The following is a 13,146-nucleotide window of genomic DNA, read 5'->3' on the forward strand; positions in this document are numbered from 1 at the left end:
TGAGTTCAAGAGTTCAAGGCTAGCCTGGTCTACAGAGTGAGTTCCAGGACAGCCAGGGCTACACAAAGAAACCCTGTCTCGAAAAACCAAACCAAAAAAAAAGTTGTTGACATGAAGCGTAACAAGAAAAGTCTAGCCGGGCACGCCTTTAATCCTAGCACTTGGGAGGCAGAGGCAGGCAGATTTCTGAGTTCGAGGCCAGCCTGGTCTACAGAGTGAGTTCCAGGACAGCAAGGGCTACACAGAGAAACCCTGTCTCGAAAAACAAAACAAAACAAAACAAAACAAAAACAAAACAAAACAAGAAAAGTCTAGTCTGGGTCCTACGAGGACAGGATACACTGAAGTTGTCCTCTGAGCTCCACTTGCACACTGTAGCACACACCCCACCTCCAACAGTAAAATAAGTAAGTTAAACTTCAGAAAATTGAAAAGTTACAGTCTGCCTGGTGTGTCAGCAGTTAAATCTCTATGAGTGGAGGCCAGGCTAGACTGATAGTCCAGGACAGCCAGAACTACATAGAGAGACCCTGTCTCAAAACAAAACAAGAAAAGTTACAGACACAGGTGCTGGAGCAATAACTGCTCTTCCAGAGAGCTGAGTGTGGGTCCTAGCACCTATATCTTCACAACCCCATAACTATAGCTCCAAGGGAATCTGACCCCTCATGTACTTGAGCCCATGTCCACTTATGCACACTTGGCAGTGTAAGGTTTTATAGAGAGCAAAATACACCCACTGTATTTTGATCACTGTAAAAGGACACATTTTATTCCATATAGGTTTATATTCAATAAAGGTGACTTTGTAAATTATGAATAAATTATGAATAAGTAAGTGACACAGATCAAATAATGTATCAAAAAGAAAAGAACCCCCATCTTCCTTCCTTCTCTTTCCACTGTTAACACTCAAGAACTTTTGCATTTTTTAAAAATCACTATTGCTTGAGTCAGCCCCTTCCCTGAAGCTCTAGACTTCCTTCTGCACTTCTTTCACATATAGTGAACTTCATTCAAAGCTCATGGACTTTATATGTGTTTGTCAAGGGATGACAGCTGGGTGGTGGTGACACAGCACTCAGGAGGCAGAAAAAGGCAGATCTCTGTGACTTCAAGGCCAGCCACAATAAACAGATATATAGACAAACAGGTAGATCAATAAATTAAGGCCTGTTGTATATCAAAGATGAAAGTGAGTCTTAGGAGTATAACACCAAGACAGACAGACAATATGATCCTGCCCTTGAAAAGCCTACAGACAACCGAAAGAGCAGTTACAATAAATGGTGACAGACAGATGAGAGAACACAGGAGTCCATGAGAAGGAAAGCTCACACATGACCACGGCAGTCCATGGGAAGGAAAGCTCACCAATCCAGGGGTCAGGAAGATTCGTGGAAGAAGCTGTCTCTGAAATCTGGAGCATAAGAAGTCACCAGATACTGGGTACTTCTGTCAGTAGAGTGCTTGCCTAGCATGCACAAAACCCTAGATTCAGGCCTCAGGACCAACATAAACCCAGCATGTATACACTTGTAACCCCAGCACTTGGGAGAGAGACATAAGATCACCCTTGGCTACTAAATGTGAGATGACACCCTGTTTAATAAATAAATAAATAAATAAATAAATAAATAAATAAATAAATAAATGTATGTGGGAATTTCTGGTTTCATTAGCAACCCAGTTGTGTCATGTGATGTTTTTCTGGAGACTGTTTTATGAGAGGATGTTTTGCTGAGAACAGACACATGGCGTTTTTCTGGAAGCTGACTAGTGAAAGGTCATGTGACATTTTGCTGGAGCAGATGCTTGAAAGGACACATGATGTTTGGAAAGAGTGTAAGTATAACCTAATAGACAGTGGATGATCCTCTGGCATTGGATCACCTTGATTTCTACACCGATCTTTGCTTGTCATAACTTTGCAGAGAGTTATGACACACCAAAGAACTTCTGGTTGAGTTCTGGCTGCTTCTTACTGCTTTAGCAGAGCTTTGGGGTTTCTTCTGGATTAAGCTGCTACTGTTGATTCCTGTTGGTGTTTTGCTAGTGAACTAGACTGCTGACAACAAAGATCGGAATCTCTTCAAGGAACTACTTCTAAACAGGTCTGTGCCCCCCTTGTCCTATTAACCATCTTCCTCCCCAACCTTTGGCTGGCGGGCTATAAGGGAAGTTGAAGCATTTAAGAACCCTTATTAAAATAGGTTTTGAAAAATATAAGCCTACAATAAGTAAACAAACAAACTTCACCAAATCCTGATGCTTAAGGTCAGGAGTGACAAGCACTAGATTATTCTCATAAGGTAGATGTTAACTAGAAAACCACACAAAATATACAGTCAGAAATATACAGTCAGATGTGAGAACACATGCACTTGTGAAGGTGAGGGCACTTGTGAAGGTGAGGCAGAAGAATTGATGAAAGTTTTAAGCTAGCCTGGGCTACAGGCTACATGGCAAGTAACAGGACAGCCAGGGTTACAAACACACACAGACATATACATACACACACACACACACACACACATACACATACTCATACACACAGAGAGACACACACACAAACAAGCCAAGGTCAGACTTGGCAGCACACACCTTTGACTGCAGCATTCTTTTTTTTTTTTTTTTTTGGTTTTTCGAGACAGGGTTTCTCTGTATAGCCCTAGCTATCCTGGTACTCACTCTGTAGACCAGGCTGGCCTCGAACTCAGAAATTCACCTGCCTCTGCCTCCCAAGTGCTGGGATTAAAGGCGTGAGCCACCATCGCCTGGCCGACTGCAGCATTCTGAAGACAGAGCCAGGAAGTTCTCTCTGGATTCAAGCCTAGCCTACTCTACATAATGAATTCTAGGTTAGCCAAAGCTACACAATGAGACCCTATCTTGTAGGGAAGGACTCAGCAGATAAAGACATTTGACACAGAGGCTTCAGTTTGATCCCAAGATCCCACAGTGGGAGGAGAAAACCAATTCTCTGAAAGTTGACCTTTGATCTCTACATTTGCATAATGACGTGTGTGCACACACTCAGACACAAATCACACATATATGAACACACACAATAATAAATAAATTTCAGAAAATGAAAAACAGGGTGCAGTAGAACATGCCTGTAATCCCAGCACTCACAAGTCAAGGCATGAAGATCAGAAGTTCAAGGTCATCTTAGGCTACATAAAAGGTTTGAGACTAGCCTGGGCTATATGAGACTGTTTCAAATAATACAAAAGGTGGGAAGCTGGAGAGATAACATCTAAGGTGCTTGCTACTTATGCATGAGGACCTGAGGCTGATTCTCAGCACACACATCAAAAGATGGCCTGTGTCAAGTGCCTGTAATTCCAGAAGCAGGGCAGAGCTGGGAGTCCACCTGGAATTTGCTGGTCTGCTAGCAAATTCTGCCTACAAGCCAGGAAGCCCTGAGTCCTAGGAGAGACCCTATCTCAAACATACAAGGCATGGACAGGACCAGAAAGATGTCCCAATGGTTAGGGGCACCTGCTGTTCTTGCAGAAGAACCAGCACCCACATCAGGCAGCTCACAAGCTCCTGTAACTCCAGGATCTGTCGCTCTCTCATCATGGACACTGCATGCCTGTATGGATAAAGGTAAATCGACCCTACACATAAAATAGGAACAAATGTTTTAGATGTGTTCATTTTCTTTTATGTGTACAAGTGTTTGGGCTGCGTGTATGTGTGGCCATGGTGTCTGTGGTGGTCAGAAGAGTGTACCACATCCTCTGGAACTTATGGATGGTTGTAAGCAACCATGTGAGTGCTGGGAACTGAACTTGGGTCCTCTTTAATAACAAGAAGTGAGTGTAAACTCGGCCATCTCTCCAGTCACAAAAAGAGTAATTTCACAAAGAGTAGACAGCTCCTGAGGATGACATCTGAAGTTGACCTATAGTTGATATGAGTGCACATGCGTGCACACACAAACACACACATACATGCACACCAATAATAATAAATTAACAATAGAATAAAATGTGAGGCACAGACATACATACCTGTTATCACAACATTTGGGCTAAAACAGGAAGCCAGTCCAGCTATATCATCCCTTCCAGGCCAATTTGGGCTACAGAAGGAAACACTGTTTCAAAAAACAAAACAGGTGCTGGAGAGATGCTTCAGTGGATCAGAGCAGTAGCTGCTCTTCCTGTGGATCTGGGATCAATTCCCAGCACCCACATGATGGCTCACAACTGTTTGTGACTCCAGTTCCAGGAGATCCAACAACATCTGGCTTCTTCAGGTACCAGACAGAAACATTCATACATATAAAATAATAATTAAATAAAGACAAGAACAATATTTCCAGACATCGGAAAATAAGGAACTTGGGGCTGTGAACCAAGAAAGAATAGAAACAAGAGATTTCTCTCTGGGAGCAACTGAAGATCCCAGAGGCCAGAAGACCCAAGTGATGCCACTGAAGCCCATGACAGAGATCAGACCTGGAGAAGGTGGAGATAGCTAGAAATCACTGGACTGATTTTTTGGGAAGGACAAGAAAGAGAGCTGGGCAATTGGCAGAAGAGACACACTTGAGTTTCTGTTGAGGGCTAAGATGAACGTTCAGGACCAACTGTGAGGGACTGAAGGCACAGAGGTGGGCTGTTCTCACACCTACTCCAAGACTGGACAGAAATCAAGTCTGAGCAATGAGCTGAACACTTACTGATGAGCATTCAGGAACTCAATAGAGACCTCAAAAAGGTCATTCTATATTGGGAGCACCAGTGAGTCAATTTTGGATTAACCTCAACAAAGCTTAGAAAAAAGTCTCAGGTCCACAAAGTAATACCACCAAATAAAACAAACCCCAACACTCCTTGAGCTCCTTGAACAAAGGTGTTTTTTTTTTTTTTGGTGGTTTTTTTGTTTGTTTGTTATTGTAGCTACCTTGGCTGGGGTGATGGTTCAGACATCAAGACCACACGAGGCAGCTCAGAACTGCCTGTAACTCTAGCTCTGGGGAGTCGAAGCCTCTGTCCTCTACGGGCATCCCCAGTACTCATGTACACACACCCACACACAGACATGTACACAATTGAAAATAAAAAATAAACCTTAAAACATATCCAGTTACTTAACATTCAGTTCACAATGTCCAGTATCCAGTCATGTTGGATATAATTCAGTGATGGAGTACTTGAAAAGCATGTGAAAGAAGCCCTGAGCTTGAATTCCAACACCACACACACACACACACACACACACACAAACACACACACACACACACACACACACACAAACACAAACACATCACCAATCTCAGAAATGATAGGCATGATGGAGTACACACACACACACACACACACACACACACAACACAAACACATCACCAATCTCAGAAATGATAGGCATGATGGAGTTTCTAGGTAGGGAAACAAGAAAAATAGAAGATAAGAAATCCAAATGAAGTCTAGGCATATGATACTCTCTTGGAACGTTAGCACCCAGAAAGGCTGAGGCAGGAGGGTCAGGAACTCAAGGCCTGTCTAGAAAATTTAGTAATCCCCTGTCTCAAAAGCAAGAGTGAAAGACTGGCCAAAGGGATGTCCAGGAATGCAGCTGAGGTGGCAGAGTGCTTACCAAGCATGCACAGGTTTACCCCAAGTTCCTCATAAACCAGGCCTGGGGATACACCCTGTATCCAGCATCTGGGAGCTGGAGTTTGAAGGGTTAGGAGTTCAACGCCATTCTCAGTTCCATAGAGAGTTTGAAGCAAGTCTTGGCTACATTAGATCCTATCTCAAATAAACAATGTAACAATAACAAACCCAGGTAGGCAGATGGATGGATTAAATGGATAGAACTTAGTGGTAAAGATCTTGTTTTTTTTTTCCTATACATGAGGTCCTGAGTTTAATCTTCAGTACATTCCATAGTAGTAGTAGCAAATTAATAAAACCTATAAAATGGTTGGTGTGATGTGGCACATGTCTATAATCCCAGCAGAAGCAGTAACGTTGCTGAAAATTTGAGGCCAGCCTGAGATAAATAGTGAATTCTAGGCCAACCAGGGCTACACAGCAAAACTGTTTCAAAACACCAAAAATAAAATAAAAGAGGCATAGAAATCCTCCAGAAGTGATCATATTTTAAATAAAAGCTTTACCTGATGGAAGTAGCAGCATATTTAATTCTGCAGAAAAATGGTTAGAGAAGCAGCCCAGGCGTGCCCACCGAGTGGGAGGTAAAACAGACCCCTGGCCTGCTCATCACCCGTCATCTGACGATTGTGGCAGGGAAGAGTCAGGGCAGGTGGTGCATGCCTGTAATGCCAGCTACTCTGAAGTCTTGATTTCAAGGCTAGTTTAGGCTATATACCAAGATCCTGCCTCAAAACTAAAGAGATCATTATAAAGATTAGGATTTGGGGACCACTGGGGTGGCTGAGTGGTTGGAAGGGTCTGCTGCACAAACCTGACCACTTGAGTTTGATCCCTGGAACCTACATAAAAATGGAAAGAGAAAGTCAACTTTGCCAAGTTGTCTCCTCCTCACACTGTGGCATGAACTCCACATATATCTATCATGTGCGTACACACATATACAATTTTTTTTAAGTTTATGTTTGCTTTTATAAAAGAGACTCCTGACCCCCAAACCATTAGTATCCCATTTATGTCTTTAATATATGTTGAATATAATTGACACTACAGAAAAATGTTGATAAAAGAGGATTGTATCACAGCCTCAATATTTTTTCTTTCAAATCCCGTATCCCTAGTGCCAGGGTCTTGCACATGCTAAGCACATGCTAAGCACATCCTAAGCATATGCTCTTCCACTGAGCTCCACTCTCAGTTCCTCACATATGTTTTGAATTCCCAGAGAATAACAGCCCTGAAATGGAAACTTATGGGTTTTTTGGAAAGTCAGTGTGTCCGATGGTGTTTTGCTAGGGCAAACACGTGAAGGAGTGTTTTCCTGAAGTGGACACAGGGGAGATGTTTTGCTAAGGCAGACACAGGAAGGAACATTTTGCTGAAGCAGACACAGGCAAAAGGTTGTTTTTGCTAAAGCAAACATGTAAAAGAACGCATGATGTTAAGAAGGATCCAACAGATGGTGGATGATGCTGGATGGTACTGGTATGTACACCTTGCCATTCCATAATGGCCATCCTTTGTTATGACTTCATAGAAAGAAACGCACCAAAAAACTTATGGTGGTGTTCTGGCTGGTTCTTGCAGCTTCCTTGGACTTGGGCTGACTGGCAGAATGGTGTCAACTGAATGGTGTCACATGGAGTTTTGCTAAGACAGATTTACATGGTGAAGCAAGATCTGTGGGAGAACCCGTGATGTTTGGAGGGAGTATAACTAGGACCCAGTGGACAGTGATGGGGGCTTGCATAGCTAATTTTGAATTGCTGGTCTCACGTCTTCACTGATCTTAACTTCATTGACAGAAGCATGGCAGAATACTTCTCCTGGCATCCCTGCTGGTTCAGGTCACTCCTGCTGACTTGTACCAATTTGCTGAGGCCTGGCCGTTTCTGCTGGATCATGCAACCACTGCTGCTGATACATGTTTGCCATCCTGACTCTACTGAACTGGACTGCTGGTATATAGCCTGACAACACAGATTGAATTTGTTCCAAAAAACTATTTTTAAACAGGTCCACCTCCCCCATATCCTAATAACTGTTCTTTTCCACTACCTCTTATGGGTGGTGGCTAGAAGGGAGGTTAAAACATTTAAGAACCCTTATTAAAAGTAGATTTTAAAGAAATTGAAGACAACACAGCACCACTGAGATGAACAAGTATGGTAAGCTTGTGACACTGTGACATGTAGCAGCTTTTTGCCAGCCGTTGCTTGATTTGAACCCCTTTCTCATCTCAGTCCACACCCAGACCATGGAGACTAGCAATGAAGAACAGCCCAGATAAGCTAACTATGTCTGCTTCATTGACAATACTTGGAGTTGTGTTGTTGTTGTTGTTGTTTGAGACAGGATCTCACTATATAGAAAATGCTGGCCTCAAACTCAAAAATCCATCTGCTTGTGTCTGCTTCTTGATTGCTGAGATTAAAGGCATGCACCACCAAGTCCAACAATACTTTTTAAAAAATTATTCTTGTTATTGTGTGATGAGGGAGTGCCGTGGTCAGAGGACAACACTGTGGAATTGGTTTCCTCTGTCCACCTTTATATGGGTTCAAGGGATCAAACTCAGGTTATCAGGCTTGTGTGGCAACTGCCCTCACCTGCCGAGTCATCTCAGTGACTCCAACAGTACTTTCAATTTATTTACATATTTCATGTGTATTCCCAGTTCCTTTGTGTATTTTTATTTCAAGATAGGGTCTCACTAAAATGCCCAAGCTAGTCTTGAACTTGCAGTGCTCCTGTCTCAGCCTCCTCAGTAGCTGAGTTTACAGGCCTGTGCCACCAGGTCTAACAACCACACATTTTTAAAAGTTAAAAATGTAGTTAGTTGCTGCTTTAAAATGTCACCGTCTCAACAGAAGTGTGTTCCAGCTGTCAGCAGGAAAATCTAGTATCATGGAATTACAGGAAGTTCACTCTTGGTTGACCGCGTCCCCTGCTGCTATGTACATTAGCTTTAATGCAGCACTTAGCAACCAGAGGCAGAGCTCTCAGTAGATTTCAGGCAACTGAGTGGTATGGGAATGGGAAAAAGTCAGAAGAAGTGAGTGTGGAGAAATCCTTTCAGGGGCCTGATGTGAAGAGATTAAAAAAAAAAAATTGTGTGGGAGAGGAGGATCGGAATAGTGTCTGGAGCCTGTTGTTAACAAGAGGTCTCCTTATGTGCAGCTGATTAAGTCTCTTCCTAGAAGCCAAATCCTCAGGCTACTTCTAGAGAGCAGGAGTCCCAGGGCCTCTAGACTGTGTGTATCCCCAGATTTAGTTTCTCACAGACCCCAGGCCAAGCTACACACCCATGGGGACGTTGGTCTTCTGCAGAAGAAAGGTTGAGTGTCATTAAACAAGAGGCACATCCCTGTACCCATTCCCAATGGTACAGCAGGGCAAAGGTGGGCAGGATAGGCCATGGAGGGGCACTGGGAAAGTAGAATTGAAGCTGGGTACGCTCAGAGTTACCATGACCTCTGTCTAGATGCCCAGCCACCTGGAGCTTCCCGGGCACTTAGTTGCTTCCTGTTGGCACCTTTGGACAGTTGCCATGGAAACAACAGGGCAGGTGTTTTATGCCAGTCATTGCCTGGGAGCAGTCCTCCTACATGCCTTGTTTCCCAGTATTAAGGGCACATTACGATACAACCTCCGTTCTCCCTCCTTGCCTTGTAAAGTGGGTTCTTGGGCTGCTGCCTTCCTTGGTTGCTTGGCAGGACTTGCCCTGAGAGGTCTGAAATACGAGACTTTTTCGTTCCAGGGCACATGAAACACTGTGAAATCAAAACACAGCGAGTGTGGAGGGGCTTGAATAGGAAAGTGGGCGTGGCTGGTGGTGCTCTGCAAAATCAGAGATGGGGACCAAGAAAGCTTAGCTCTCCAGCTCCCAACTCTGAAGCATCTGAACCCTCTACAAGCAGCCTAAGGACGCTTCAGCAGACAAGAGACATCTGTGCACAGACAGTCACTAGACACAGTGAGCTGCAACACTGACCAGGCCCCATTGCTCATCCTTTTCTACTCACATAGTAGGACAGCTGGCAAGCCTCACTTGCAAGAATCACAGGCCTGAACACAGGATCTAAAGAAGGAAAGAAGGGTGAGGGGGTTGAAAAGGAAGGAAGGAAGAAGGGAAGGAGGGCAGAAGAAGATAGTCACGTTGAACAAACACTCTTGTGAACAATGAGAACTTCTGGTCTTGTGGGTTAGTCTCTAGGATCCAACCATGGGGCTTATACCCACCTAGTCATGGATTAACTTCCCACTGGCTGGCTGTTCAAATAAGTACCCAAACTTTCTAGCCAGGGGCCAAACTATAGTTCCTAGTCCATGGCTCCTTAGCTGCATGACTTTGAGCAAGTCACTTATGCATCTCAGTAGCCTTGAATTAACTAAGTAGCTGAGGACGACTGTGACCTTCTGACCCTCCAGCTTCTACCTCCTGTTAAGAATGTGCCACCATGAACCATGAACCTATGTCAATCCCGGGGATCAGAGCCCAGGCTTCATCCAAACATTCTACCCACTGAGCTGTATCTACAGCTCAAGTCTCAGCTCTCAGCTGTAAGACAACAGCTACCCAAGGGAATCTGGGGGATGGTTAAATCAAATAACGCATGTCCAGGCTTGCATTGTGACTAAGACATTGTAAAGAGGTCAAAACCTTATCCTTCATGAAGCAGTTGGTACTGCTCTGGGATCAGAGCTGACAGTTTAAGTGAGAGACTACTTACTACTTGCCCGTGACCAGGGGCAAGACCCATCCTTCCCAGGCTGAGGTTGAGGAAAGGCAGCCGGAGCCACTCAGTCCAAGCCAGATAAGGTCATGGTGTTAGGGTTTCCTTGGTTGTTCTCACTGTCTAGCTCTGCATTGCCCATCCTGAGATAGTGGGGCTGGTCCCACTATCTGTGCTGACAGTGTGGTACACGATAGTCAGCACTTTAACCATGTGACTTGGGGGTCACATAGGAATGGTTAAAATTCCTTAATTTTGAATTTCATTTCATCTTAAGTCATTTAAAACTAAAAGCCACAGTACTGATAGGGACAGTATTGGACAATGTGCCTTTAGGAATGAATGTACGTTGAAGAGACATAAAACACCAAAGTCTGGCCAAGCATTTCCTCTTCAACTGTCATTTAAATCTCAGAAAGTCTTAGCAAAGAGCTATATCAGGCATGGATAGCCCCGTTATGTAGCTCAGAAACTGAGTCTAGGCAATTTCCTTACATGAAATCAGCCCTTCTCCAGAGCAAAAAGGGATTAAAGAGATGGTTGAGACTTTTCTTCCATCTGAAGACGCATGCTCCGTGACAGCATTTCACATCAGCCCTCCAGCTCCTCTGGAAGTCTCTAAGCAAGCTCTCTGACTCTCAGGACCCAAGTTCAGATCCACAGTCTCCAGCAGCCCCCTCAGGCTACCCACCTGGAAGAGTTCGTGAACCTGAGCATCTACCCACTGCTCCATCTCCAGCCAGCGCTGCAGATGACCCCGGTCATACTTCACCGTCAGCCGGCTGGGCCTCCGGGATCTGGGCAACTTAGAAACATCCAAGTGAGTCTTTGACTCTGAGTCTGTGGATGATGTCCTCCTTCTCTTCTCAGAAGCCCAGTGGACCTTCTTGTCTGGGTTGTCTGTGCGAGGGTTGGGAGACGTACAGGAAGTAGGGCTTGAAGACAGCATGGAAAGATCGGACTGTACAAAGAGCTGGGGGAAACTGCCAGTCCAGGCAAGAGCATAGAGGAAAATGAGGGGACAGAGAATGGAGGGAGAGGCCCACAAGGAAGAAAGGAGGTGGGAAGAGGGCCAAGGCTCTTGGGAGGGGCAGGGGTCAAAGATCAATAGGCCTTTAGTAAGTGCTGGGAATGAGTCTCCTGGCTTCTCTCTGGCAGCCAGTGACATTCAGAGCCATAGCCCAGCCTCTGTTCTGCAGGTGCCAGAGGCCACAGTAACATAAACTTCAAACAAGTAAAAGTCAAGAGGCTAGCAGGCTTTGAGAAAAGGAAGGAGCCTGAGTCCTGCTGGGTGTGGGGCTCCCGCCTGTCCTCCGTGGATAGCTCTAGACCATGACTAGACTCACTCACCTGAGGTCCCTCAGCATCCTATCTTCTAGGAACTAGATGGTCCACTGCAGGCTTGAGCAGCTGTGGTTGGAGAATTCCGGTTCCTGCAGGAGTAGGATTCCTACTCAGGGTGAGGCACCACAGAGGGCAATCTCAGCCAGTGGATAGAGTTGGCAGATGGCTACTTCTGACCCTGTGGGCCCTGTGCCCCATGTCTGGGTGTGTCTGGATCTCAGCTCTGCTACTGTGATTGTTAAAGGCAGATTTATGCAGCCTGGCCTACACTGCCCATTCTCATTCTTGGAAGCCAGGTTTACTGTCATGTGACCCTCCCCTGATTCAGCTTCTTCCTGATAAAAGACACCGGCAGACCTGACTTCACAAGTATCAAGACTCGGATTGCTAAACAAGCTTGCCATCTAAAAGTACTTTCAGTTATTCACTCCTTTATAAAAATTTTTTTTTAAAAAATAACTTAATGTTTGAGAAGACTGGGTTTTTGTGGTCTATTTTGTCTTGTTTTTCTTTTTAATGAAGAGCGCAGAAAAACAGATGAAAAAAAAAAAGAATTTTTCTCTCTTCTCCTGATGTAACCTCCAACTCCTACCACCATTTTTGGCTTTAGTCCTCTTGAGGTAATGATTGTCCTTTTATGTGGTATCATCTGGTGTGTGTGTGTGTGTGTGTGTGTGTGTGTGTGTGTGTGTGTCTGTATATGCTGAGGAAGCACTACCACTGATCAGTGACTGACTGTAGCTTGGGTCTTGTACATGTTAATTAAAAACATATATTTACTATTATTGTGTGTAATGCAGGTGAGCACATGCCAAGGTACATGTCTGGTGTCAGAGGACAGCACGTTTCTCCCTCTGTGTAACGGAAACAGCCTCTCTCTCAAGGCTGTTTCTGTGGCACTATGTGCTCCAGGCTAGATGGACTGTGATCTGGTTGATTCTCCTGCCTCTGTCTTCAAGCCACTGATAAGAGTTGTGTAGCACTGGGGACAGCTGTTACACAGGATCCAAGGACTGCCCTCAGGTCACCAAGCTTGCTCAGTAAGCACTTCTATACACTGAGCCATCTTGCCAGCCCTGTTCTCTCTCTGTCTCTGTCTCTCTGTCTCTCTCTGTCTCTCTCTCTCTCTCTCCCCTTCCCTCCCTCCCTCCCTCTCTCTGTCTCTCTCTGCCCCTCTCATTCTCTCTCTGCCCCTCTCATTCTTTCTCTGTCTCTCTCATTCTCTCTCTCTCTCTCTCTCTCTCTCTCTCTCTCTCTCTCTCTCTCTCTCTGTCTCTCTCTCTCTCTCTCTTCTCTCTCTCATCTCAGGTTGGCTTTATGTATGTGTATGTGTGTAGCTCTATGCACGTGGATATAGACTGAAGAGTATAGAAAAGGGGATCAGGTCCCCTTGAGTTGGTGTCACAGGCAGTTGTGAGCTGCCTGTCTTT

At 44.7% G+C, this 13,146-nt stretch overlaps 1 protein-coding gene across 2 annotated transcripts in view; it reads right to left on the reverse strand.

Annotated features, from left to right (window-relative positions):
• Positions 1-11,381, reverse strand: part of Ppp1r14d (protein phosphatase 1 regulatory inhibitor subunit 14D) — a 13,886-nt gene extending 2,505 nt beyond the window's left edge. The window contains exons 1-2 of one of the 2 annotated variants that reach the window (XM_028767177.1): positions 11,064-11,381; positions 9,305-9,369 (exon numbers count right to left, since the gene is read on the reverse strand). In XM_028767177.1, coding sequence (XP_028623010.1) covers positions 9,305-9,369; positions 11,064-11,321 — 323 coding nt within the window. In that variant the 5' untranslated portion in view covers positions 11,322-11,381. The remainder of the gene's footprint in view (positions 1-9,304; positions 9,370-11,063) is intronic. The other variant, XM_028767178.1, reaches the window with a different exon arrangement.
• Positions 11,382-13,146: the final 1,765 nt, after the last annotated feature.

This window comes from Grammomys surdaster, unplaced genomic scaffold (assembly GCF_004785775.1).
Source record: "Grammomys surdaster isolate TR1022 unplaced genomic scaffold, NIH_TR_1.0 170, whole genome shotgun sequence".
NCBI classification, from domain to species: Eukaryota; Metazoa; Chordata; class Mammalia; order Rodentia; family Muridae; genus Grammomys; species Grammomys surdaster.